Source organism: Giraffa tippelskirchi, chromosome 6 (assembly GCF_054371585.1).
Source record: "Giraffa tippelskirchi isolate mGirTip1 chromosome 6, T2T-mGirTip1v1.2.pri, whole genome shotgun sequence".
NCBI lineage: Eukaryota > Metazoa > Chordata > Mammalia > Artiodactyla > Giraffidae > Giraffa > Giraffa tippelskirchi.
Genome location: NC_137280.1, coordinates 28,061,997 through 28,088,609, shown reverse-complemented (window position 1 = coordinate 28,088,609; position 26,613 = coordinate 28,061,997). Strand labels below are relative to the sequence as shown.

General features: G+C 35.4%; 1 protein-coding gene across 4 annotated transcripts in view; it reads left to right on the top strand.

The window, feature by feature from the left end:
• The window catches only part of CSMD3 (CUB and Sushi multiple domains 3), a 1,311,921-nt gene that overhangs the window by 354,289 nt on the left and 931,019 nt on the right, over positions 1-26,613 (top strand). For all 4 annotated transcript variants that reach the window (XM_081504393.1, XM_081504396.1, XM_081504395.1 and 1 more), the window contains one exon: positions 20,688-20,895. In XM_081504393.1, coding sequence (XP_081360519.1) covers positions 20,688-20,895 — 208 coding nt within the window. The remainder of the gene's footprint in view (positions 1-20,687; positions 20,896-26,613) is intronic.

Here is a 26,613-nt window from a genome sequence, read left to right as displayed (position 1 = left end):
AAACTATATAATACATGTTTTTATGCATTTTATGTATTTTCTTTCTTTTCTGTCCTCTGGTTTATTTGTTGATAGTAGCAATAAAATAATCCTCCCAAATAGTCCAGATTTTAAATATTACTAGATGCTTTAAGAGGTATTTGAATGAATGTTTATTTTAAAATCTTCCTATTTTATTTATAATTCTTAGTTTGAGATTTTAAAATTGAACATATTAAAAAAAAAAAAAACTGCACAAATCCCCAATTTTCCGAGAAATTGAGTTTTAGTGATCTTCCGCTATTTTGTAGGGTTTTCTTCCTTTGTTTTAATCAACAATATTTTTGTTTGTTGGTTGTTTGGTTTTGAAAACTCAACCATTGTATAGCATTTTTGAAGACAGAGCCCAAGCCTCTTCATTTCCAGATTGAGAAAGGGGCTTAACTGTTGTATTCCTTGGGGAGGTCTTTGGGTCTAGCCAGGTCTGGGAATTAAATAGCACAAGGCAGTGAAGCTTTTACTTGCCCTTCTCATTAGGAGTATTTAAAGTAGCTGTGGTAGCTGGTTGTGACAAATCCATCTTCATAGAAAACAATGGCACACTCAGAAGCACATAATAATATACTCTGGAAGCATTAATACTCTACCCTGATAGCATTTTCCTGAAGGACAAGAGAAGCAGATGTTTTTTTCCCCAGTTAACACAGTTGATTGTGCAAGACTAATCCTTTTGCTAATCTTGTCTGGTGTCAATCTTTTGGTTTTTAGTGAAGGTTTCCTTTGGGGATTTAGCAGCACACATGGCTGACCTGCATGCTTCTTTATCTTCAGGGCTCTAGTAAAATATTAGCACGCAAAGCTGAATTGATTTGAAAACATAAGGCACGAAAAAGCTGATTTTATGCAAATGTTAACACTCTATAAAAAAGCATTTGGATATCATTTAAAGTGCAGCTTCACCTCACTAACTGGCTCACTGACATTTGGGTGGATGCTAAAATTAACTGTTTAGAAAAATGAAAGTTTTGTTGTTCCTGGGGCCCTGCATGTAAATGTGGGTGTACTATATACCTCTGTTTACTCTTGGTATGACATTTTTAGGTTACTGTTTGAAAACATGGAATGTCTATTTATTTACATAGATCTAAATTTTCTTTCAAAAATAAATTTAAAACTTCACTCAGGCTTTTCTTGTTTCACTACTTTCATTCCTAGATATTTGAAATTTTATCCTGTTAGAAATTGTTTTTAAAAATCTCAGCTTCTAATTGTTTAGTGCTCATGTATTTTTGAATATTGCCCTTGTGTTCAGTAGTCTTGCTTAATTCACATGTTAAGTCAATATTTTATTGGGTGATTCTGTTGGATACTCCACATATGTAATTCTTCCATCTGCAAATAATGATTTTGTACCTTATTGAAGTAAAATATAGAGAAAAGATTAAAAATGAGGTAACTCCCATACTGAACAGCAATAAGCATTTTCCACTTATGCTTGCCTTTTTATTATAAAGCTTTTGACATACAACATACAGTTTGTTCTTAAAATTTATTTGGCAAATCTTCTCATCCTTCTACTTTGTTTTGAGTTTTTGTTCCAATTATCAATTATCCTCTTTTGGAATAGTGACGTATAACTTGTGTTTTCTTTTTATGCTACTCCATAGATGGCTCAGAAATTCTAGTTTAATTTGATGATTAGCTTAAATAGGTATATATATTCATTTATTTCATATTTTAATTCAGTAAATTCATATAAAGCTCTACTATATATCAGTCTTTCTTTAATAATACAGATGTGATGTGAACAAAAATAGATGCATCATCTGTCCATTGAAGAAAGTTGAATGTTAAAGTCCTCCACTACTATTGTGTTCCTGTCGATTTCTCCCTTCATGGCTATTAGTATTTGCCTTCTATATTGAGGTACTCCTATGTTGGATGCCTATATGTTTACAATTGTTATGTCTTCTTGTTTTGACCACTTGATCATTATATAGTGTCCTTCTTTGTCTCTATAACAGTTTTTGTTTTACAGTTTATTTTGTATGATATGAGTATTGTTACTTCAATTTTATTTTGATTTCCATTTGCATGGAATATCTTTTCCACTCCCTCACTTTCAGTCTGTATGTGTCCCTTGGTCTGAAGTGGGTCTCTTGTAAATAGCATATATGTGGTCTTGTTTTAGTATCCATTCAGCCACTGTCTGTCTTTTGGTTGGAGCATTTAATACATTTACATTTAAAGTAATTATTGATTATATATTTATGTTATTGTGATTATTATTAATTTATTATTGATATTAATCATCCATTATAATTTATTATCAATATTATTATATATTATATATATTATAATTAACATATATATATTGATATAGATATATAAGGGAAAACAGGGCTTTTAGATGACACATTAGACTAGATAGACTTAATTGTTATTTATAAGGCATTCCATCCAAAAGCAGCAGAATTCACATTCTTTGCTTGTGCACATGGAACATTCTCCAGGATCAACCACACGCTGACTACAAAGTGAGCTTCGGTAAATTTAAGAGAATTGAAGTCATATCAAGCATCTTTTCTGACCACAAAGCTATAAAATTAGTAATAAACTACAAAAAAAACTGTATAAAACACAAACACATGGAGGCTAAACAATTTGCTACTGAATAGGGTTTCCCTGGTGGCTCTGATGATAAAGAATCTGGCTGCAATGTAAGAGACCTGAGTTTGATCCCTGGGTCAGGGAGATCCCATGGAGAAAGAAATGGCAATCCACTTCAGTATTCTTGCCTAAAGAATTCCATGGACAGAGGAACTGGTGGACTACAGTCTGGTTTCAACCAGTGGATCACTGAAGAAATCAAAGCAGAAATAAAATACACATAGAGAATGAAATGAAAATGAAAGCACAATGATTCCAAACCTATGGGATGCAACAAAAGCAGTTCTAATGGGAAAGTTTATAGCAATACAGTCTTACATCAGGAAATAAGAAAAATCACAAACAACCAAACCTTATACCTAAAGCAATAATAGAGAGAAGAACAAGCAAAAGCTAAAATTGTTAGAAGGAAAAAAAAATAAAAAAGATTATAGCAGAAATAAATTAAATAGAAATGAAGAAAATATTAGCAAAGATCCATGAAACTAAAAGCTGTTTTTTGGAAAAAATAAACAAAACTGATCAACTTTTAACCAGATTCATTAAGAAATAAAGAGAATGAATAAAAAATATGAACAGACCATTTAGAAGTACTGAAATTGAAACTGTGATTAAAAAATTCCCAACAGACTCACAGCTAAGATTGAGCATACTCAATGAACAAAAGTGGCAAGAGTGGACATCCTTGTCTTATTCCTGATCTTAGAGGAAATACTTTCAGCATTCCAATATTCTTGCCTGGAGAATCCCCATGGACAGAGGAGTCTGGTGGGATACAGTCAATGTGGTTGCAAAGAGTTGGACACGACTGAATGATTAAGCACAGCACATTGCATCATTGAGCATGATGTTAGCTGTTGGTTTGTCAGATATGGCCTTTATTATGTTGAGGTATGTTCCCTTCTAAGTCCACTTTCTGGAGAGTTTTATCATAAATGGGTGCTGAATTTTGTCAAAAGCTTATTCTGTATCTATTCAGATGATCATATAGTTTTTATTCTTCAATTTGTTGATGTTATATATCACAGATTGATTTGCAGATATTGAAAAATTCCTACATCCCTGGGATGAGTGTCTTGATCATGATCCTTTTAATGTATCATTGGATTCAGATTACTAGTATTTTGTTTCTATGTTCATCAGTGACATTGGCCTGTAATTTTCTTTTTTTGTATATATTTGTCTGTGGTATCAGGGTGAATGTGGCCTCATAGAATATGACTGGGAGTTTTCCTTCCTCTGCAATTTTTTATAACAGTTTCAGAAGGATGAGTGTCAGCTCTTCTATAAACCAGTGAACCAGTGAAGTTGCTCAGTCGTATCTGCCTCTTTGCGATCCCATGGACTGTAGCCTACCTGGCTCCTCCATCCATGGAATTTTCCAGGCAAGAGTACTGGAGTGTGTTGCCATTTCCTTCTCCAGGGTATCTTCTAGACCCAGGTATCAAACCCAGGTCTCCTGCATTGCAGACAGATGCTTTACTGTCTGAGTCACCAGGAAAAATTTGCCTGTGAAACCATCTAGTCCTCCATTTTCTCTAAGATCAGGAACAGGACGAAAGTGCCCAATCAGACCACTTTTATTCAACATAGTCTTGGAAGTACTAGCAATATCCATCAGAGAAGAAAAAGAAATGAACGGGATCCAAATTGGAAAAAAGTTAAGCTTCCATTGTTTGCAGATGACATGATACTATACATAGAAATTCCTAAAGACACTACCAGAAGACTACTAGGTACCTCATTGATTAATTTGGTAAAGTTGCAGGATATAAAATTAATACACAGAAATCTATTGCATTTCTGTACACTAACAATGAAAGATCAGGAAGAGAAATACAAAAAGCAATCCCATTATCATTGTATCAAAAAGAATAAAATACCCTTGGAGTAAACCCTACTAAGGAGACAAAAGACCTTTACTGAACTTCCAAAACTATAAGATGCTGTTGAAAGAAATTGAATATGAGACCAATAGATGAAAAGATATTCCCTTTTCTTGGATTGAAAGAATCAATTTTGTTAAAATGATTATACTACCCAAGGCAATCTACAGATTCAGTGCAATTTCTATCAAATGACCTATGGCATTTTGCACAGAACTAGAACCAAAAAAATCTTAAAATCTGTATGGAAACCAGAAGACCTTAAATAGCCAAACCAGTCTTGAGAAAGAAAAATGCAGCTGGTGGAATCAGGCTCCCTGACTTCAGACTATACTACAAAGGTATAGTCATCAAAACAGTATTGTACTGGCAGAAAAATAGAAATATCCTGATCAACAGAGCAGGATAGAAATCCCAGAAATAAACCCACACACCTGTGGTCAGTTAATGTGCAACAAAGGAGGCAACACTATACAGTGGAGGAAAGATAGTCTTTTCAGTGAACAGTGCTGGAAAAGCTGGGCAGCTGCATGTAAAAAAATACGAAATTAAAACATTCTTTAACACCATACACTAAAATAAATTCATAATGGATTAAGACCTAAATATGAGAATAGACATTTTGTAATTCTTAGAGACAAACATAGACAGAACACTATGACAATAAATCACAGCAATATCTTTTACAATCTGTCTCCCAGCCTCATGGAAATAAAAATGAAAATAAACAAATGGGACCTAATTAAATTCAAAAGCTTTTGCACAGCAAAGGAAACCATAAATAAAATGAAAAGAAGACCCACAGAATGGGATGAAATATTTGCAAATAAGGCAGCTGACAGGGGATAAGTCTCCAAAATTTACAAACAGTTCATGTTACCAAATATCATAAATAAATAAATAAATGGGCAATAAAAAAAAATAGACGGAGACCTAAACTATTTCTCCAAAGAAGACATACAGATGACCAAGAGCCACACAGAAAGATGTTCAACATCACTAATTATTAAAGATATGCAAATAAAAACTAAAATGAGTTATCACCTCACACCAGTAAAAATGTCTATCACCAAAAAATTGAAAAACAGTGAATGCTGGAGAAGATGTGGAGAAAAGGGAACACTCCTACACAGTTTTTGGAAATTGGTACAGCCACTGTGGAGAACATTATGAAGGTTCCTTAAGAAACTAAAAGTAAAGCTACCATGTTTTTGTTGTTCAGTCACTAAATCATGTCCAACTTTTTGTGAATTCATGGACTGCAGTATGCTAGGCTCCTCTGCCCTCCACTATCTCTTGGAATTTGCTAAAAATTCATGTTCATTGATTTGGTTTTGTTATCTAACCCATCTCATCCTCCACTGCCCTCTTCTCCTTTTGTCTTCAATTTTTCCCAGCATCAGGGTCTTTTCCAGTGAGTAGGCTATTCACATCAGGTGGCCAAAGTATTGGAGCTTAAATTTCAGCATCGGCTATTCCAATAAATATTCAGGTTGATTTCCTTTAGGATTTATTGGTTTGATCTCCTTGCAGTCCAAGGGACTCTCAAGAATCAATGTTCTCCAGCACGACGATCTGAGAACATCAGTTCTTTGATGCTCAGTCCTCTTTATGGTCCAACTCTCATATCCTACATGACTACTATAAACACCATAGCTTTGACTATACTGACCATTGTCAGCAAAGTGATGTCTCTGCTTTTAATATGTTCTCTAGGTTTGTCATGGCTTTTATTCTAAGGAGCAAGTCTTTTAATTTCATGGCTGCAGTCACTGTGTGCAGTGATTTTAGAGCCCAAGAAAATAAAAGCTGTCACTGTTACCACTTCTCCCCTATCTATTTGCCATAAAGTGATGGGACCAGATGGCATGATCTTAGGGTTTTTATTGTTGAGTTATAAGCCAGCCTTTTCACTCTCTTCTTTAACCCTCATCAAGAGGCTCTTTAGTTCCATTTCACTTTTTGCCAGTAGTGTGGTATCTGCATATCTGAGATTGTTGACACTTATCCTAGAAATCTTGATTCTAGTTTGTGAGTCATCCAGCACAGCATTTCACATGATAATAAACTGTGGAAAATTCTGAAAGAGATGGGAATACCAGACCATCTAACCTGTCTCTTGAGAAACGTGTATGCAGGTCAGAAAGCAACAGTTAGAACTGGACATGGAACAACAGACTGGTTCCAAATAGGAAAAGGAGTACGTCAAGGCTGTATATTGTCACCCTGCTTATTTAACTTATATGCAGAGTACATCATGAGAAACGCTGGGCTGGAAGAAACACAAGCTAGAATCAAGATTGCTGGGAGAAATATCAATAACCTCAGATATGCAGATGACACCACCCTTATGGCAGAAAGTGAAGAAGAACTAAAGAGCCTCTTGATGAAAGTGAAAGAGGAGAGTGAAAAAGTTGGCTTAAAGCTCAACATTCAGAAAACTGAGATCATGGCATCTGGTCCCATCACTTCATGGGAAATAGATGGGGAAACAGTGGAAACAGTGTCAGACTTTATTTTTTTGGGCTTCAAAATCACTGCAGATGGTGATTGCAGCCATGAAATTAAAAGACGCTTACTCCTTGGAAGGAAAGTTATGACCAACCTAGATAGCATATTAAAAAGCAGAGACATTACTTTGCCAACAAAGGTCTGTCTAGTCAAGGCTATGGTTTTTCCAGTGGTCACGTATGGATGTGAGAATTGGACGGTGAAGAAAGCTGAGTGCCGAAGAATTGATGCTTTTGAACTGTGGTGTTGGAGAAGACTCTTGAGAGTCCCTTGGACTGCAAGGAGATCCAACCAGTCCATCCTAAACAAGATTAGTCCTCGGTGTTCATTGGAAGGACTGATGTTGAAACTGAAACTCCAATACTTTGGCCACCTCATGCGAAGAGCTGACTCATTGGAAAAGACCCTAATGCTAGGAAGGATTGGGGGCAGGAGGAGAAGGGGACGACAGAGGATGAGATGGCTGGATGGCATCACCGACTTGATGGACATGGGTTTGGGTAAACTCTGGGAGTTGGTGATGGACAGAGAGGCCTGGCATGCTGCGATTCATGGGGTCGCAAAGAGTCAGACACGACTGAGCGACTGAACTGAACTGAACTGAACTGAACTCTGCATGTAAGTTAAATAACAGAGTGACAATATACAGGCTTGACATGCCCCTTTCCCAATTTTGAACCTGTCTGTTTGTTCCATGTCCAGTTCTAACTGTTACTTCTTGTCCTGCATACAGGTTTCTCAGGAGACAGATAAAGTGGTCTGGTATTCCCATCTCTTTAAGAATTTTCCACAGTTTGTTGTGATCCACACAGTCAAAGTTTGTTCTGGCCCATACATGTACACACTGGTATATTTAAAATAAATAACCAGCAAAGAATTAAAAAAAAAAAAATAGGTGCAATCCCTGCCTTTTTAGAGCTTACAAATTAGAGGAAGTCAGAGGTTTCAAATGCTAACCCAGAAAAATACACCTTTCATTAACAAGTGGCCTTTAAGGTCACTCAAGGCCACAATATCCAGATAAAATAAGAAGAAAAAATGTCAGTGATTTTGTGGGAAGTTTTTATGAGCAAAGCATGCAATGGTAATTCACTTCACTGACATCCTATTAATGAGAATTCAGTTACATGGCTTAACCTAGATGTCAGGAGCATTAGAAAGTTTGCCATTCTTGAGTGGCTGTCTCCCAACAATAACCTTACATTTGAAGATGGAACAGGGATTTTATTTTATTTATTTATTTTTTTTTATAAATTTATTTATTTTAGTTGGGGGCTAATTACTTTACAATATTGTAATAGTTTTTGCCATACATTGACATGAATCAGCCATGGGTTTACATGTGTTCCCCTTCATGGACCCCCCACCCACCTCCCTCCCCATCCCATCCCTCTGGGTCATCCCATTGCCCTGGCCCTGAGCCCTTGTCTCATGCATCGAACATGGAATGGTGTTCTGTTTCACATATGATAATATACATGTTTCAATGCTATTCTCCCAGAACGTCCCACCCTCACCTTCTCCCTCAGAGTCCATAAAATTGTTCTATGCATCTGTGTCTCTTATTCTGTCTCGCATATAGGGTTATCGTTACCATCTTTCAAATTCCATATATATGCATTAGTATACTATATTGTTGTTTTTCTTTCTGGCTTACTTCACTCTGTATAATGGGCTCCAGTTTCATCCATCTCAGTAGAACCGATTCAAATGTATTTTTTTAATGGCTGAGTAATATTCCATTGTGTATATGTAGCACAGCTTCCTTATCCATTCGTCTGCTGATGGACATCTAGGTTGCTTCCATGTCCTGGCTGTTGTAAACAGTGCTGCGATGAACATTGGGCTACACGCGTCTCTTTCAATTCTGGTTTCCTCGGTGTGTATGCCCAGCAGTGGGATTGCTGGGTCATATGGCAGTTCTATTCCCAGTTTTTTAAGGAATCTCCACACTGTTCTCCATAGTGGCTGTACTAGTTTGCATTCCCACCAACAGTGTAAGAGGGTTCCCTTTTCTCCACACCCTCTCCAGCATTTATTGCTTGTAGACTTTTGGATAGCAGCCATTCTGACTGGTGTGAAATGATACCTCATTGTGGTTTTGATTTGCATTTCTCTAATAATGAGTGATGTTGAGCATCTTTTCATGTATTTGTTAGCCATCTGTATGTCTTCTTTGGAGAAATGTCTGTTTAGTTCTTTAGCCCATTTTTTGATTGGATCGTTTATTTTTCGGGAATTCAGGTACAGAAGTTGCTTATATATTTTTGAGATTAATTGTTTGTCTGTTGCTTCGTTTGCTATTATTTTCTCCCATTCTGAAGGCTGTCTTTTCACCTTGCTTATAGTTTCCTTTGTTGTGCAAAAGCTTTTAATTTTAATTAGGTCCCATTTGTTTATTTTTGCTTTTATTTCCAATATTCTGGGAGGTGGGTCATGGAGGATCCTGCTGTGATTTATGTCGGAGAGTGTTTTGCCTATGTTTTCCTCTAGGAGTTTTATAGTTTCTGGTCTTACGTTTAGATCTTTAATCCATTTTGAGTTTATTTTTGTGTATGGTGTTAGGAAGTGTTCTAGTTTCAGTCTTTTACAAGTGGTTGACCAGTTTTCCCAGCACCACTTGTTAAAGAGATTGTCTTTTCTCCATTGTATATTCTTTCCTCCTTTGTCGAAGATAAGGTGTCCATATGTGCGTGGGTTTATCTCTGGGCTTTCTATTTTGTTCCATTGATCTATATTTCTATCTTTGTGCCAGTACCATACTGTCTTGATGACTGTGGCTTTGTAGCCTGACTTTGAGCCTCAAGTCAGGCAGGTTGATTCCTCCAGTTCCATTCTTCTTCCTCAAGATTGCTTTGGCTATTCGAGGTTTCTTATATTTCCATACAAATTGTGAGATGATTTGTTCTAGTACTGTGAAAAATACCATTGGTAGCTTGATAGGGATTGCATTGAATCTATAGATTGCTTTGGGTAGTATACTCATTTTCACTATATTAATTCTTCCAATCCATGAACACGGTATATTTCTCCATCTGTGTCCTCTTTGATTTCTTTCATCAGTGTTTTATAGTTTTCTATATATAAGTCTTTTGTTTCTTTAGGTAGATATATTCCTAAGTATTTTATTCTTTTTGTTGCAATGGTGAATGGTATTGTTTCCTTAATTTCTCTTTCTGTTTTCTCATTATTGGAGTATAGGAATGCAAGGGATTTCTATGTGTTAATTTTATATCCTGCAACTTTACTATATTCATTGATTAACTCTAGTAATTTTCTAGTAGAGTCTTTAGGGTGTTCTATGTAGAGGATCATGTCATCTGCAAACAGTGAGAGTTTTACTTCTTCTTTTCCTATCTGTATTCCTTTTGTTTCTTTTTCAGCTCTGATTGCTGTGGCCAAAACTTCCAAAACTATGTTGAATAGTAGTGGTGAAAGTGGGCATCCTTGTCTTGTTCCTGACTTTAGGGGAAATGCTTTCAATTTTTCACCATTGAGGATAATGTTTGCTGTGGGTTTGTCATATATAGCTTTTATTATGTTGAGATATGTGGAACAGGGATTTTAGTGCTTAGCTAGTTATCGTTCCACATCAAGATGCTAAGATGCATGTGCTTCTTATATATGGATTTTTAGTTTTTATCAAAATTTGGAAATCTTTTTCTCTTCAAATACTTTTCTATGGTTCCTCCCTTCCCCAGCACCTTTTTGAAATTTTAGTATAATTTATGTTAAGCTGCTTCATATTTTCCTACAGGAGAAAAAATATTTTTTAAGTTCTTCTATTTTCTTTGCTTCATTTTGAATAATTTCTATTGATCTGTGTTCAAGTTTTCTATGTTTTATTCTGTAGTATCTAATCTGCTCTACAGCCCATTGAGCAATTATTTTTATTCCTAACAATGTATTTTGATATGAGTTTCATTTGGTTTTAATTTATATCTTCTCTTCCTTTTCTCACGATATTCACTGTGTTTACTTTTTCTGTAAATGGCTATGTAGTAAATATTTTAGACTTTCCATAGCATATGTGGTCTCCATCATATATTTATCTTTAATTCTAGTCTTTTTTCATCTATTTTTATAATTCTTTAAAATTATAAAAATCATTCTTAGCTCTCAGGTGATACCAAAACCAGGCACAGGCTAGATATAGTAAAATACAGTTAAAATATCTGTTATGTAGTTTTTGTCTGCTAATTCCATCATCTCCACATTTTTTCTCTGTTTCTATTAACTGATATTTCTCTGGATAATTGGTCATAATTTTCTGCTTCTTGAGATGGCTAATTATTTTTTACTGGGTGTTGAACTTTGTGAACTTTAAATTACTGAGTGTCTGGATTTAGTTATCTTCTTTTAAGAAATGTTGGGCATTCATCTGGCATATAGTGAAGATATATTTGGTTCAGTTTATGTTTTTTGAGGTTTAAGTTTGTTAAGACGGTTCTAGAGTAATCGTCAGGCATGGTTTAACTCCTCTACTGAAAGTGTATCCCTTCTAAATTTGCTGCTAAGTATACTGGTTATTTAAAGAGGACTCTTCATTCTTGCCAAAGGAAATTGAAAAATATCCAGCCGTGCCTCTCTCTTGAAACCTTTCAGGCCACAGATCCCTGGACTCTTTGCCCTACTCCATGGAATTTTACCCTTTGCATTCATTTGTTAGTATTTAGCACCTATCTAGGAACAACTATAAAGATTTTGTAAATTCTTTTTCTGCAGAGCTGGAATTTCTGGAATTTCCTTTTCTCGGAATTCTGTCTTTCAGCTTACAGGCACTTCATACTTTCGGCACAATGTCTACTCATTCTAGGGAGAACATGGTGTTCTATTTATAATCCACTCCCTGGTTTATGGTTCTGAAATTGCTTCTAGACAAAACCCAGTCAATTATGAGAGCCTCCTCCTTTGTTCCTCTCCTTTTTGGGATCACAGTTCTGTATGGCCCTGGCCCAGTGTTTGAAAAAAGATATATTTTGCTCAGTTCTTAAAATTTTTTGAAAAAGCAGATGAAAATCTGCTCCCTGTTTTTCTATCATGGCTCCTTCTTGATTTAAAGATTTTATTTTTTATCCAGATCTTTAGATAATTTAAATTATCATTGAATGAATTATTTTTTTTTAATTTGGAAATTCTGAGAAGTATTGAGTGAAAAAATCCACATATTTATTACTTTCCTTGGTGCATTAAGTTACGTTGTCATTTCTAAACATGTCTCCTCAGTGAAAGTCACTCAGTTGTGTCTGACTCTTTGCAACCCCATGGACCCCTACCAGGCTGCTCTGTCCATGGACTTCTTCAGAGCAGAATACTGGAGTGAGTAGCCATTCCCTTCCCTAGGGGATCTTCCCAACCCAGGAATCAAACCCGGGTCTCCTTCATTGCAGGCTGATTCTTTGCTGTTTGAGCCACCAAGCATGTTTCATAAGGAAAGTAAATAAAACTTGTAAATATTTGCTTGAAAGCATATTTGAGTATTCAGAAGTAAAACTTCAGTGCTGAGATGTCATATTTAGTTCATTTCTATGAGGTGGTCATCTGGATAAAAATGATGAATATTTGTCTTCAAATTGTTATAAATCAATTTCTCAGATGAATTTAATTTCATCTGTTTTAGAAAGAACCAGAAGTAGCTTAAGTGAGAAATAAAAATTGAGAAATCCTTTAGTTTTCCTTCATAATGATCAACAATTTTATTTTCTTTAAAACTTGGAAAATTATTTGTTGTACCTTGATAAGTGTTATAACTACCCTGTTCCTCAAATTTCTTCCCTTGAAAAGTGAAAATGAAAGTGTCACCCAGTCGTGTCCAACTCTGCAACCCCATGAACTGTAGGCCACCAGGCTCCCCTGTCTATAGAATTCTGAAGCTCCAGCAAGAATACTGGAGTGAGTAGCCATTCACTCCTCCCGGGGATCTTCCTTACCCAAGGATCTACACTGGTCTCTACACTGGTCTCAATGAATTGCAGGAAGATTCTTTACCATTGGAGCCACTATGAGAAAAGAGTTTCTTCTTACAAACAAAGATGTGTAAGGCTGAACTATTAAATGTAAAGAAAGTAGCTATATATGTGGAGCTGCTGCTCTGTACATGTAATAGATAATGAATTTAATGTTAAATAGTTTGTCTAATTAGGAGATAGACAGCAGTGATGCCTGTCTTGGGAAGGAAAGAAAACCTCACATAAATGACAGTTTTACTTGAGTGCTGATGGAATGTTGAAATTTAGCAAGGGAGATTTGCAGAATTTCCCAATGTAACATCTGAGATTGGATTGAATGCTTAGCAGTATCTGGAACTGACCAAATGTACTCCTCTTCTACAATGTGCAATTCATTTCTTTTTTTTTTGTAAGAAATAAGCCTATTTCCTGTCACTACCCCCTCCCTCCATCCCTAAGCTCTTTCAGAAGAAACTAATAGCAGGGCAGAGAACAGTATGAGATCAGTATCTGAAAAATGTGTTACAGTCAACCTGTAGGTTTGTTTTGAAGCTTTTTTTTTTTAAGCTGTCATGTTTGTGGAAGTTCCAGCTTATAATACTTCAAATGAGTATGATCTCATACTCAAAATCAGAGCAAGTTCAGTTATTTTCAGTATATAAATAAGTGTCATAGAAATTAAATGTAAATAAAATTTAATTTTAAGAAAAATAAATTTCTGCAAATTATTAAGCTTTTTTCTTCTTAAATACCAATAAATTTGATTTTATTTTGTGACTTTTTCCCCTGCTCTATAGGTAAGAGATTAAAGGATATTGTTTCTATAAATTGAGTTATTTTAAAGTGTAGAAACAGGAGCATTTGATGGTAGATTTATAATATTATAAACAATTAAAATTAGGTTTAATAACATTTTAAATTTAATAGCTATATTTTTATCAATAAATTTGAATACATTAAGCACTTAGACACAGTTGTTAGTATTTCATGGAGGTAATTGGAGTAAGTTTCAAGTCAAATGATTAATTTTTGAAAAATTCATGTTCTTAAATGACTACATTGCTCTCATTGATTCTGTTAGCTGAGTTGGTTGTTTCTTTCATGTTTTACAACAGTGTGAGTGACTCTGCAAGCTTAACATGCCACTAACATCATTCAGCCTATGTACTGCATTAAAAAAAAAAGAAATCACATTTTAAGTCTTAACAACCTAAGCCATTTTTAGAACAAGAGTCGAGAAACCATCAACCTTTTTTATATCCCTAGTATGTTAAATAACTACATTTTGAAGCTATCATTACTTCTCGTTAACCTCAAGAGAAGTCTAAGATATATAATCACATTGCTTTACTCTTTAGATGAAAAATATTGTTCTTAAAAATGGATCTAAGAAAATTATTCTGATTTATTGTGCAATTATGCTCTTTATCTCAAAGTACTTACAAAGACCAAACTAATATTTTGAAGATATTGAGACAAAAATATGCTAAACTACTGAATAAATGAGAGATGGTATGTCTTTGGAAATAATAAAGCATGAGAAAAATTGACTAGATTCTTGATTCAGTCCCCTAATCTATATCTTCTGTTATTTCCTTTCTCTCTCATCTTTATAGAGCAGTAAGAATATTTTTAAGACTCAAAACCAATCATGTCATCTCTTTGCTGAAAACCCATTAATAACTTTCCATTGCTCTGAATGCATCCCATAGTCTTGTCAAAAAGGTCCTGCAAGGTCTTGGCAGTTGCATACAGATTTTTCTTTTCAGCTTGGGGAATTTTGGAGAATGCCCATTTCCTCTGGTGAAAAAACAAGAATATGTACTCAAAACAGTTTTCATTTCCTCATGTAGTTAATACTTAACTATTCACCCTTCAGTCCATCATCACTTTCTAGTCCATCATCACTTCCTCAAAGAATCCTTGTTCTTGAATTCTGTAACTACTTCAAAGCCACAAACATACATTGTCAGTACTAAACACTCCTTCTTCAAGGTACCTGACAGAAATGTAATTTTATATGTTTTTTTGTTATTTATTTAGAGCCTTAATCTCTGCTATATACAGAATTCTCAGTGAGGCAGGTATCATGCTGACTTAAATAACCACTGTAGCATGAAAGACTAACACAGTTCCTCCTGGTATTTTAGTATATCTCAAAGAATATTTTTTGAATAGATGACCAAATGAATGAACTTTAAAATTCACAGAAAGTTGATACAAATAACCATTATCACCCCATGTGTATCTTGAGTATGTTCTATTGAGTGTTCTATGTTCTGTGGTTCTATTGAATAACTTCTATGAGCCCTGCCCTTTCTGTGACATAAGAGACAGAAAATACTACAGACGACACTAATCAAATGGGCAAGGCTGGTGACCAAGCAGACTGATGCTGAAAGAATAAAGGTTCTGTCATTGCCACGATATGTATCAAGGCACTTTGCCCAGAGACCAGGCAATATTATTTAGCAGAGAGAGCACAGCACTATATATAAGAGTCTCATGGTTTGTTTGAATTCTGCCTTTTACTTGTTCTAACTCTGATACAAAATAAAGTTTTTATTTAGGCAATACATTCTACTGTCAGATAAAACTGTATTGGTTTTTATAAATATTATAGTAAATCCAGGTTGAATCACAATACAAATGTTCTGGTATACTAATAGATCACCTAGTCAAAATGTTGCATATCTAACGTGCTAAAAGCAAACTTTACTTATTTCACAATTTTGACAATTACTGATTCTATGATGGTCTCTGTAGTAATAAAGAGATCAAACAAGTTTACTGAACTAAGAGCTTGATACAGGAATTGGCAAGAGCATTGGTATGAATTCTGGAAGATCTCGGTTCCCATGCTTGTTTTTGTGCAGGTCAATTATACTTTTGGGTTCAAGTTCTTTTTCTATAAAATAAGACTTTTCCCTGGAGTGAACTATTCTGTGAATTACTCTGCATTTCATGTGGCAAGAATTTGGGGTTATGTCTCTCTTCTGTGTGCCTAGATTATTTCTTAAAGGAGACCATGCAGACAGATTGATTTGTTTGCTCTGGAGCTTGGAGGACACAGTGTATTATTATTAAGACCTTGGCTGAAATATTTAAGTATCTGTTACAAACCCAGAAGGCTACATTTGGGAAGAAATTGCATTTCCACAGAGGATAAATAAATAGGGCATGTTTTCTTGACCATATGCAAGACTTTTGTGAGGGAGTTATGGCCTGGAATTATCTTAGATCCTTCTCAAGAGGTCCACCTGTAAGGATAAAGAAATATAGTTGGAAAGGGAGTAGAAGCATACCATTCTATACACATGATATTCTCGGGTTCGTTATTTCTCTCTCTCGGCTCTCTCATTGCAACAAAAATTTGGAACATCTTCTGGAACATCTTCGGACTAAAGGGTTTAAAACGACAGACAAGTTACAGCTCAGTTACAGCTCAAGCAGATATATAGTTATTAAACAGACACTCCCAAGACAGGGGAACAGACCGACCTCAAAGAAGTCCTCCTTGCAACTATTCCCTCTTAGCTTCCCCCCTTTTATATTTCCTGTCTCCTCTGTTTGGTTGTGTCCTCTGCAAAATAGAGCTTGTACTCACCACCAATCAAGAAAGGGAATGCAAATGGATGTAGCTGAAGGCCAATTGACAGTTGCAAGTTACATAACAACAGACTCTTGTTATGTATGTCTTCCCATTATTCAGTCTGTTGTAATCAGATATATATATGTATAGATTATTTATGAACCCTTAATTGCCTCTTCCCTGCCTACAGTTGAGCAGAAGCCCCCGTGGTTAGTTTGTTTCCACTGTGTGCCTAGGGTTGATGTGCAGGAGTTGGAAAAGTCTCTGAGGTTATCTTGTAGCATATCTGTTAGCTCCTCTGGGTGTGTCTGGGATGAGGTTTAGAGATTAGCTTGCATCCTTTTTGGCTAAGCCATCTTTGGTTGCTCATGCTTAATTTCCTACTTAACAGTAGAGTGGAGAAAATAAGCAGCCAGCCAGAGAAACAATTCACCCACAACAAGGGAACTGTTTTGGGTACTTCTGAGGGTCCCATGAAAAGATTTACAATCAAAATGAATCATCTTTCTTTAATCATCTGCCAAAGCCTTTGGAAATCAGTACCAAATCAGTGCGAGGCAAATAATATTCATATGCTCTGATCTCTTTTACTTCCAAATCTAGGATGAATCATAGGGAACTCAGTGAACAGGGATAGATGAAAAGAAATTCTAGAGGTGGCAATGGGAAAGAAAAGCTGACTTCACTTCCTCACTTCTGCCCCATCTGCCACAAGCCTTAGCTAAGGGGAGCAAAGAATCGTAACCCAAATGAAATCAATTTTTTGTGTTTGATTAACTAGGACTTTTTTTTAATACAGTTCATGAGGTTCTTGTGGCATGTATAATGCAGTGGTTTGCCATTCCCTTCTCCAGTGGATTGGATCATGTTTTGTTAGAACTCTCCACTATGACCCGTCCATCTTGGGTGGTCCTACATGGCAGGGCTCATAGTTTCATTGAGTTACACAGGCCCCTTCGCCATGACAAGAAAAACATCTATCTTTGTTGCATTGACTACGCCAGAGCCTTTGACTGTGTAGATCATTAAACTACAGAAAGCTCTTAAAAAGATTGGAATACCAGACCATCATACCTGTCTCCTGAGAAACCTGTACACACGTTAGGAAGCAACAGTTAGAACCCCGTATCGAACAACTGATTCATTCAAGATAGAGAAAGGAGTATGACAAGGCTGTCTACTGTCACCCTGTTTGTTTAACCTATATGCTGAACACATCATGAGAAATGCTGGGCTGGATGAGTTACAAGCTGGAGTCAAGATAGGCAGAGGAAGCACCAACAACCTCAGATATGTGGATGATATCACTCTAATGGCAGAAAACGAAGAGGGACTAAAGAGCCTTTTGATGAGGGTGAAGGATGAGAGTGAAAGAACCAGCTTAAAGCTAAATGTTAAGAAAACTAAGATCATGGCATCCAGCCCCATTACTTCATGGCAAATAAAAGGGGAAAGGGTGGAAGTAGAGACAGATTTCCTCTTCTTGGGCTCTAAAATCACTACAGATGGTGACAGTAGCCATGAAATCAGAAGATGATTGCTTCTTGAAAGGAAAGCTATGACAAACCTAGACAGTGTGTTGAAAAGCAAAGACATTACTCTGCTGACAGAAGTCCATGTAGTCAAGGGTATGGTCTTCCCAGTGGTCATGTACGGTTGTGAGAGCCAGCCCATAAAGAAGGCAGAGCAGCAAAGAATGATGCTTTTGTACTGTGGTGGTGGAGAAGACTCCTGAAAGTCCCTTGGATAGCAAGATGATCAAACCAGTCAATCTTTAGGGAAATCAACCCTGAATACTCGTTGGAAGGACTTATGCTGAAGCTTCAGTATTTTGGTCATCTGCTACTAACAGCCACTCACTGGACAAGTCCCTAATGCTGTGAAAAATAGAGGGCAGAAGGATAAGAGGGCATCAGAGGATGAGATGGCTGGATGACCTCACTGATGCGATGAACATAAACTTGGGCAGACTTTGGGAGATGGTGAGGGACAGGGAGGCCTGGTGCACTGCATTCCACGGGGTCGCAAAGAGTTGGCCGTGATTGGGTGACTGAATGACAACATCCAGGACTAGACACACTAATAGATAAATATATATTTTTGAATTAAAAACTGGAGTATTTTTTTCTTATTCTGAGAATGGACTGAAATATTTCTCCCTGAGATTTTATCTAGACAGAGAAAGAGCTCACAGAACTTGTTTGAATATGTTGTATACCAGTTACACTACAAATATATGATAGTATAACATTTCATTTCTGAAGCAATACTCAACCTTGGTGTTACTACTGAGAAGACAAAGAGTGGAAATAATGTGTGGTTCTGGATTGAAGCCTGTAGGACATTTTCACCAGAGGTTAACGTTAATGTACTGAGGGAAGACATTGTGTGTTCTGGCAAGAAAATTAAAGTAATATATCTCATAGTCTATACTGGACCACTAGTTCATTCTAATTACTCAACAAACTTAAAAAAATAGAGAGGGCATCATGAAAACAAATATCATACTTACTGTAGTGTATGATGAAAATTAAGTTATCTTTTAAGAGCAATATATTTATGCTTTTAACTTTTGAATTATGGAGCTAGGTGGAAAAGAGTGGGGCAGAATGAAGCTAATGTTATTTAATGCGTACAACTTAATAAGAAAATTGTTCTTAGTACCAAAGCATATTGCCATTCTATGCCCATTGTAGAGTAAAATAGAATGCTGCATATCTCTATTTATTACACTTATAGAGTGTTAGCTATTTCATCAAGCAATAATTGGTCATTATAGAGATAGATATTTCCCCAGACATTTGATTTGAACTGAAGGAATTCCCTGAGTGGCTCAAGACAACAGCATAAATCTTGAGACATTTTGTTGTACAAATAGACTGGTAACCTATTGACTGGCCTAAACCATGTTAGGATAAGACAAATTTTATAGCTTCAATTTCTTTATAAAACAATGAGCTTTGTCTTAACGTTTTAGCACTAAGCATCAGTGGTCATATAATCTCTCTGTTAACATACTCCATTGGCTAAAATAGACTCATGGAGAATTTATGGCCCTTATTGGGAAATGAGAACCGCAGGTCCAAATGTCCAAACGTAACATTAGTAGAAACTTCCAAATTGAAGAAAAGTATGACTTATAAAATAGGTTCTGAGCCACCTACAATATGATAAATATGTATATTCAACCTGTCACTGATGTCATTGCATTTATAATACTGTGTATACATGTATCATATGAATATGTAGCAAAATATGTTTACATTGGTTGATAGTCATAGGGAATATGTTACTAAAGATGTGTTGCTGAGTATATTATTGTAGTTGCTATATTATTTATTTCTAATTAAAGTTTCCTAGATATGTGATGTATTTTTATTTAAATTGCATTTCCACAAACATTTTCAATAACTTTTGAAATATGTCAATGACAGAAATTTGTTATATTCTTTCATATTATTTATTTGGTACATAACTACATTAAGGAAATTAAAACAAAGCTGAGACCTATCATGAATATGCACAAAGTGACTGAAGATTTCCCATTATAGACCTTAAGAACAATGTTTCTTTTGTTTTACTCCATCATCTAATCAATGGAAAGAAAATCTTAATTCTTTTACTCTGAGCTCTGATTGGAGTATAGGTTTTTTGTTTACATCATTGCTATTTCAACTAATGATTATAAAATAATAATAGCCCATCCTTCCATCCTTCCTTGCTCAGTCATGTCTGACTCTTTGTGATCCCATGGCCTGTAGCCTGCCAGGCTCCTCTGTCTGTGTTGCCATTTGCCATTTCCTCCTCTAGGGGATCTTCCCTACTCAGAGATCAAACGGACCTCTCTTGCATGTCCTGCACTCACAGTGGATTCATTACCACTAGCGCCACCTGGAAGCCCAGTCATTATGGCATTTATATTTATATATGTAATTAAAAAATTTTTATGAACACAACATTTTATTTAATCTCTATTAGTATAATGTGCATTTGGTTTCACAACATTTGTCCTGTTATCTTTATTCAGTAATATTAACAGTTGATTTAATCACATTTCTCTTAAAGATTTATATCTGAACATCTCATTTTTGTTTTCAACAGCTGAAGATGCATGTGGAGGAACAATGAGAGGATCTAGTGGCATCATATCAAGCCCCAGTTTTCCTAATGAGTACCATAATAATGCTGATTGCACTTGGACCATTGTAGCAGAACCTGGGGATACAATTTCACTCATATTTACTGATTTCCAAATGGAAGAAAAGTATGATTACTTAGAAATAGAAGGTTCTGAGCCACCTACAATATGGTAAGTAGACAGTTTCTATCAACTTAGCATTGATGTCATTGCCTGAGGCAAAATTGGGATTCAAGAACAACTATATTTGGGCCTTTAAAGAATTAGGTATCTTAAAAAATTAACAGATGCAGGAAAATTATAAGGTGTAATTATCAGAGCTGAGGATATTTTGGAGATTGGGTACTGATATATAGAGTGGAATTTTGAAAGATGAAGCATTTCATCAAGTATTTCTTATCACTCAATCAATGAAAAATAATCTGATTTTATCAAAACTTGTGAAAGGAAATAAGAGTCATTCCTACAGTTCTGTTCCTTAGTGTGCCAGTTCATATTTGGCGTTTCTTTTCAAATTAATTGAATAGTCTTGGAAATAATTTGCCTTTGGTTTTGTAGGTAGATCTTTTATGTACCCTGTTATTTGAACATAAAAATTAAACACTATGATATGGGTGAATATGATCTGTTTCTTTAGAAGCTCAAGACATGGTCTCATAAAACTGCAGAGTTTTCAAAACATAATTTTAGGATATAATATTTTTAAAAAGAAAATACATCTTTATGCTGTTTTAAAATTTTTAATGCACTGTTATCATTGAAGTGTAAAGTAAAATCAGTAATTGAGTGAAGAATGGTGGAATTAGTGAAATGAAGTCATAGGTAAAATCTAGACTAAAAGGTTTTTTAAGAAATGTAAAAATTTGATAAGAATACTGAGAATTTATTGAAGGATTTTTATCAAAATCAATTAAATGAAGAGGTTTGCATTTTCAAATGATGAGTCTTACTGAAATATAGAGATTTATTTGAAGTGAGGCTAGATTAGCTATAAGAAAATCTCTTAAGAGGTGATTGCTGTAATTCAAGAAAAAAAATCATCATAGCTTGTATTAGAATGATATTAATGGTGATAAAGAAGTAGAATGCATTGATAGATATTTGAGAGGTATAGTGATAAGGACTTCTGTAATGAAGAATGTTAAAGAAGGTGGTGTTCTAATAAAACATCATTTTCTAGCTTGCATAAGTTGGTGAATGCTGGAGATATACTCACTGAGTTGGAAAATGTTGAAGGAAGGTCAAGTTTCGAATAGGAATGCTATGATTATTGAGAGCTGTTTTAGGTATATATGGTTTGAAGTCTCTTTGAGGCATATTAAAGCCATCTGATAGACAGTATCTATTTATATAATTCAATAGCTGTGAGTAGAAGCACAACTGATATGTATTTGATATTGATGGTAATAAAACAAAAAGACATTGATAGAAGTCTAAAACAGAGAGATAGGAAGAAATACGAGGCATAAGGTGTCACACAGGCAAGAGAAGTATGAAGAAGAAAGAATAAGACGACATTGCAGATTGCCATTGAAAGGACGCTAGGTAAATGTGTGTTGTTTCTTTTGTGACCCCATTGATTGTAGCCCACCAGGCTCCTCTGTCTATGGGATTTTCCAGGCAAGAATACCGAAGTGGGTACCTATTTCCTTCTCCAGGGGATCTTCCTGACTTAGGGATTGAACCCAGGTCTCCTGCATTGCAGGTGGATTCTTAACCACTGAGCCACCACAGAGGCCCATATGTTATATGCAGACACATAAATCAGATATACACACACATATGTACACATTAGTTTGTGTATATGTATATATATACACACACACATATATGGTATATTATCTTTCATATGTTTGGAATATATACGTTATATATATATGCTGATGGCTTCCCTGGTGGCTCAGCGGTAAATAATCCGTCTGTCAATGCAGGAGACATGAGTTCATTCCCTGGGTCGGGAAGATCCCCTGAAGAAGGAAATGGCAACCCACTCCAGTATTCCTGCCTGGAAAATCCCATGGACAGAGGAGCCTGGTGGGCTTCAGTCCATGGAGTCGCAAAAGAGTTGGACATGACTTAGTGACTAAACAATGACAGACAAATATATGCTGATAATTCTAAATTTAACAGTATTTCTCATATGGTGGTTTTTTTTGTAATATCTACATCAGAATTACCTTCAGTGTTTGTTAAAGTGCAAATTTACAAGCTCCTGCACAAATGTATTGATTTATATGCTATAGACATGAAATCAGTAGTCTGCAAACTAGATTATTATTCCACTCATTACTATGGCAAGTAAAACAGTAAGTTTGGTTTTATCAATATTGTAACTCTGTCAATATAACTGTCCTATAAGCCATCCTACAAGAGCTAGAATATTTCTTACCACTCAAAAAACTGAACGTAAGATTAACATGGTATGTGAAACTAATCAAACTAGTTCTGTAATATACACATTTATGTATGTGGTATGGATTTATATAATGGATAGCACAAAGATTGTGTTAGTGAATCGACAATTATCCAACTAAATAAGATAAATTAATTAGAAGTAACTGACTAATTTCATTCTACAAAATAAATATTAAATATACTAATCCTATCAAACAGGTATTTCTCTTTACTACCTTATTTATGACAACTATGAGATAAAATGTACAATGAAGAAGCTGTGTTCTGCATATTATTGCTTATTCATAGCAGTAAAATGATTTGATTAAATATGTATTATGGTTCTATAATTTTGAATTAACATTTGTTGCTGTGGTAAGAGAATTTACCATAAGATCTACCTTCTTAGCAAAATTTTAAGTGTGCAATACAGTGTTCTTAACTGTAGGCATAATATTGAACAGCAGATCTGTAGAATAGAACTTACCTGTTTTACATAACTAAAACTTTAATTCTAGTGGATAACAAATCTCCATTTCCTTTCCCCCTAGCCACTGGCAAATACCATTATACTCTCAGTTTCTGTAACTATGTAAGATATCCCATATAAGCAAAATCATGTGGTATTTGTCTTTCTGTGACTGGCTCATTTCACTTAATGTAATGTCCTCAAGGTTCATCCATGTTGTTGAATATAGCAGGATTCTTATTTCCTAAGTTGAATGTTATTTCTTTATATGTGTATGCACATTTTCCTTACCCATTCTTCCAACATGGTTGCCTCTCTTTAGACAAATAGAGTACTCATAAAATGGCAAGAGCCAGAGGAATTTTAAGGATCCAGCTGCCCAGGGTTCTTCTTTGAGGGAAATATGTTTTGAGGCTTATTGTGTATGTTGAAAGTTTGGGATGAAAACTGAGATCTTCTAATAGTTACTGCAGTGTACTTTTTGACAAAAGTAATTCTTGTTATGCATACAACCAGGGCTTTCTCAAAAATATATGCCATATATCAGTAAAACATTTTGGAAAGCCTGAAACTCTGATGTATGAATAGCACAATATGGATTAATGCTTTTAAACACCTGAAGTTCCTATTAGGTATTTAGTTGATACCTAAATATGAGTTTGCATCATATAAAATTTCTTATAGATATCTAAGAATCCCTAGTATGGTTAATTTACCATTTTTAATACATCTAAATGTATTTTTTTCTACCTTAAGGAAAACCTGTTTGACAGTGCACCTAGAAGAGGTAACACTGTATATGCCTTGCTCATCCACTAAAATAAGAATTACATAATAGATGAAACCAGAATTAACACAAATAACTGGGAACTACTGAGAGAAGCGTTTTAAAAGTTTTCTAAAAAGACCACTTCAATTTAAGTACATGATATTTCCTGTCTGACTTCTTTTTCACAGTACTGTTTTAAAAAAAATTGGAGTATAATTGCTTTACAGTGTTGTATTGCTTTCTTCTGTACAGCAAAGTGAATCATTTATATATATATATACATGTATCCCCTCTTTTTTAGATTACCTTCACATTTAGGTTACAAAGAGCATTGAGTAGAGTTCCCTGTGCTATAAAGTAGGTTTTGTTAAGTTATCTATTTCGTACATGAGAGTGTATATATGTCAATCTCTGCCTCCCAGTTCATCCCACCCACTCTTCCCTGCTTGGTATCCATATGTTTTATCTCTACATGTTTGTCTTTATTTCTGCTTTGAAAATAAGTTCATCTGTACCATTTTTCTAGATTCCACATAGAAGTGATATATGATATGATATATTTTTTTCTCTTTCCGACTTACTTCACTCTGTACGTCAGTCTCAAGGTCTATTCACTCCTCTGCAAATGGCATTATTGTGTTCCTTTTTTATGACTTAGTAATATTCTGTTGAACCACCTCAGATATGGTGAATATACATGTATACATATATACATTTATTTATATTTATATTTTATATATACATTGAATAAAGTACAGAAAACCACTAGGTCATTCAGAAGTGACCTAAATCAAGAAAGAAGAGAAATGAAAGGCAAAGGAGAAAAGGGAAGATATATCCATCTGAATGCAGAGTTCTAAAGAATAGCAAGGAGAGATAATAAAGCCTTCCTCAGTGAACAATGCAAAGAAATAGAAGAAAACAATAGAATGGGAAAGACTAGAGATCTCTTCAAGGAAATCAGAGATACAAAGGGAACATTTTCAGGCAAAGATGAGCACAATAAAGGACAAAAATGGTATGGACCTAACAGAAGCAGAAGATATTAAGAAGTGGTGGCAAGAATACCCAAGAATTATACAAAAAAGATCATAATGACCTAGATAACCATGGTAGTGTGATCACTCACCTGGCGTCAGACATCCTGGAGTGCAAATTCAAGTGGGTGTTAGGAGGCATCACTACGAACAAAGCTAGTGGAGATGATAGAATTCCAGCTCAGCTATTTCAAATCCTAAAAGATGATGCTGTGAAACTGGTGCACTCAGTACTCCAGCAAATTTTCAAAGCTCAGCAATGGCCACAGGACTGGAAAAGTTCATTTTTCATTCCATTCCCAAAGAAGGCAATGCCAGTGAGTGTTCAAACTGCCACACAATCACACTCATTTCACATGCTAGCAAACTAATGCTCAAAATCCTTCAAGCTCAGCTTCAAAAGTGTGTGAACTGAGAACTCCCAGATGTACAGGCTGGATTTTAAAAGGGCAGAAGAACCAGAGATTAATTTGCCAACATCCCCTGTATCTTAGAAAAAGCAAAGAAATTCCAGAAAAACATCTACATCTACTTTATTACTATGCCAAAGACTTTGTGTGGATCACGAAAAACTAGAATATTCTTAAAGAGATGGGAATACCAGACCACCTTACCTGTGTCCTGAGTAACCTGTATGCAGGTCAAGAAGCAATAATTAGAACCAGTCATGGAACACTGAACTAGTTCAAAATTGGGAAAGGAGTACATCAAGCCTGTATATGGTCACCCTTCTTATTTAACTTCTATACAGAGTACATCATGCAAAATGCTGGGCTGGATGAAGCTCGAGCTGGAGAAAAGATTGCAGAGAGAAATATCAATAACATCAGAGATGCAGATGGCACTGCCCTTATGGCAGAAAGTGAAGAGGAACTAAAGAGCGTCCTGATGAGGGTGAAAAGAGAGTGAAAAAGTTGGCTTGAAACTCAATATTAAAAAAAAGCTGAGATCATATCATCCAGTCCCACCACTTCATGTCAAATAGATGGGGAAAAAATGGAAGCAGTGACAGACTTTATTTTCTTGGGCTCCAAAATCACTGTGGATGGTGATTGCAGCCAGGAAATTAAAAGATACTTGCTTCTTGGAAAAAAAAAAAACTTTGACAAACCTAGGCAGTGTGTTAAAAAGCAGAGACATCACTTTGCCGCCAATTGTCTGTATAGTCAAAGCTGTGGTTTTTCCAGTAATCATGTAATCATGTATGGATATGAGAGTTG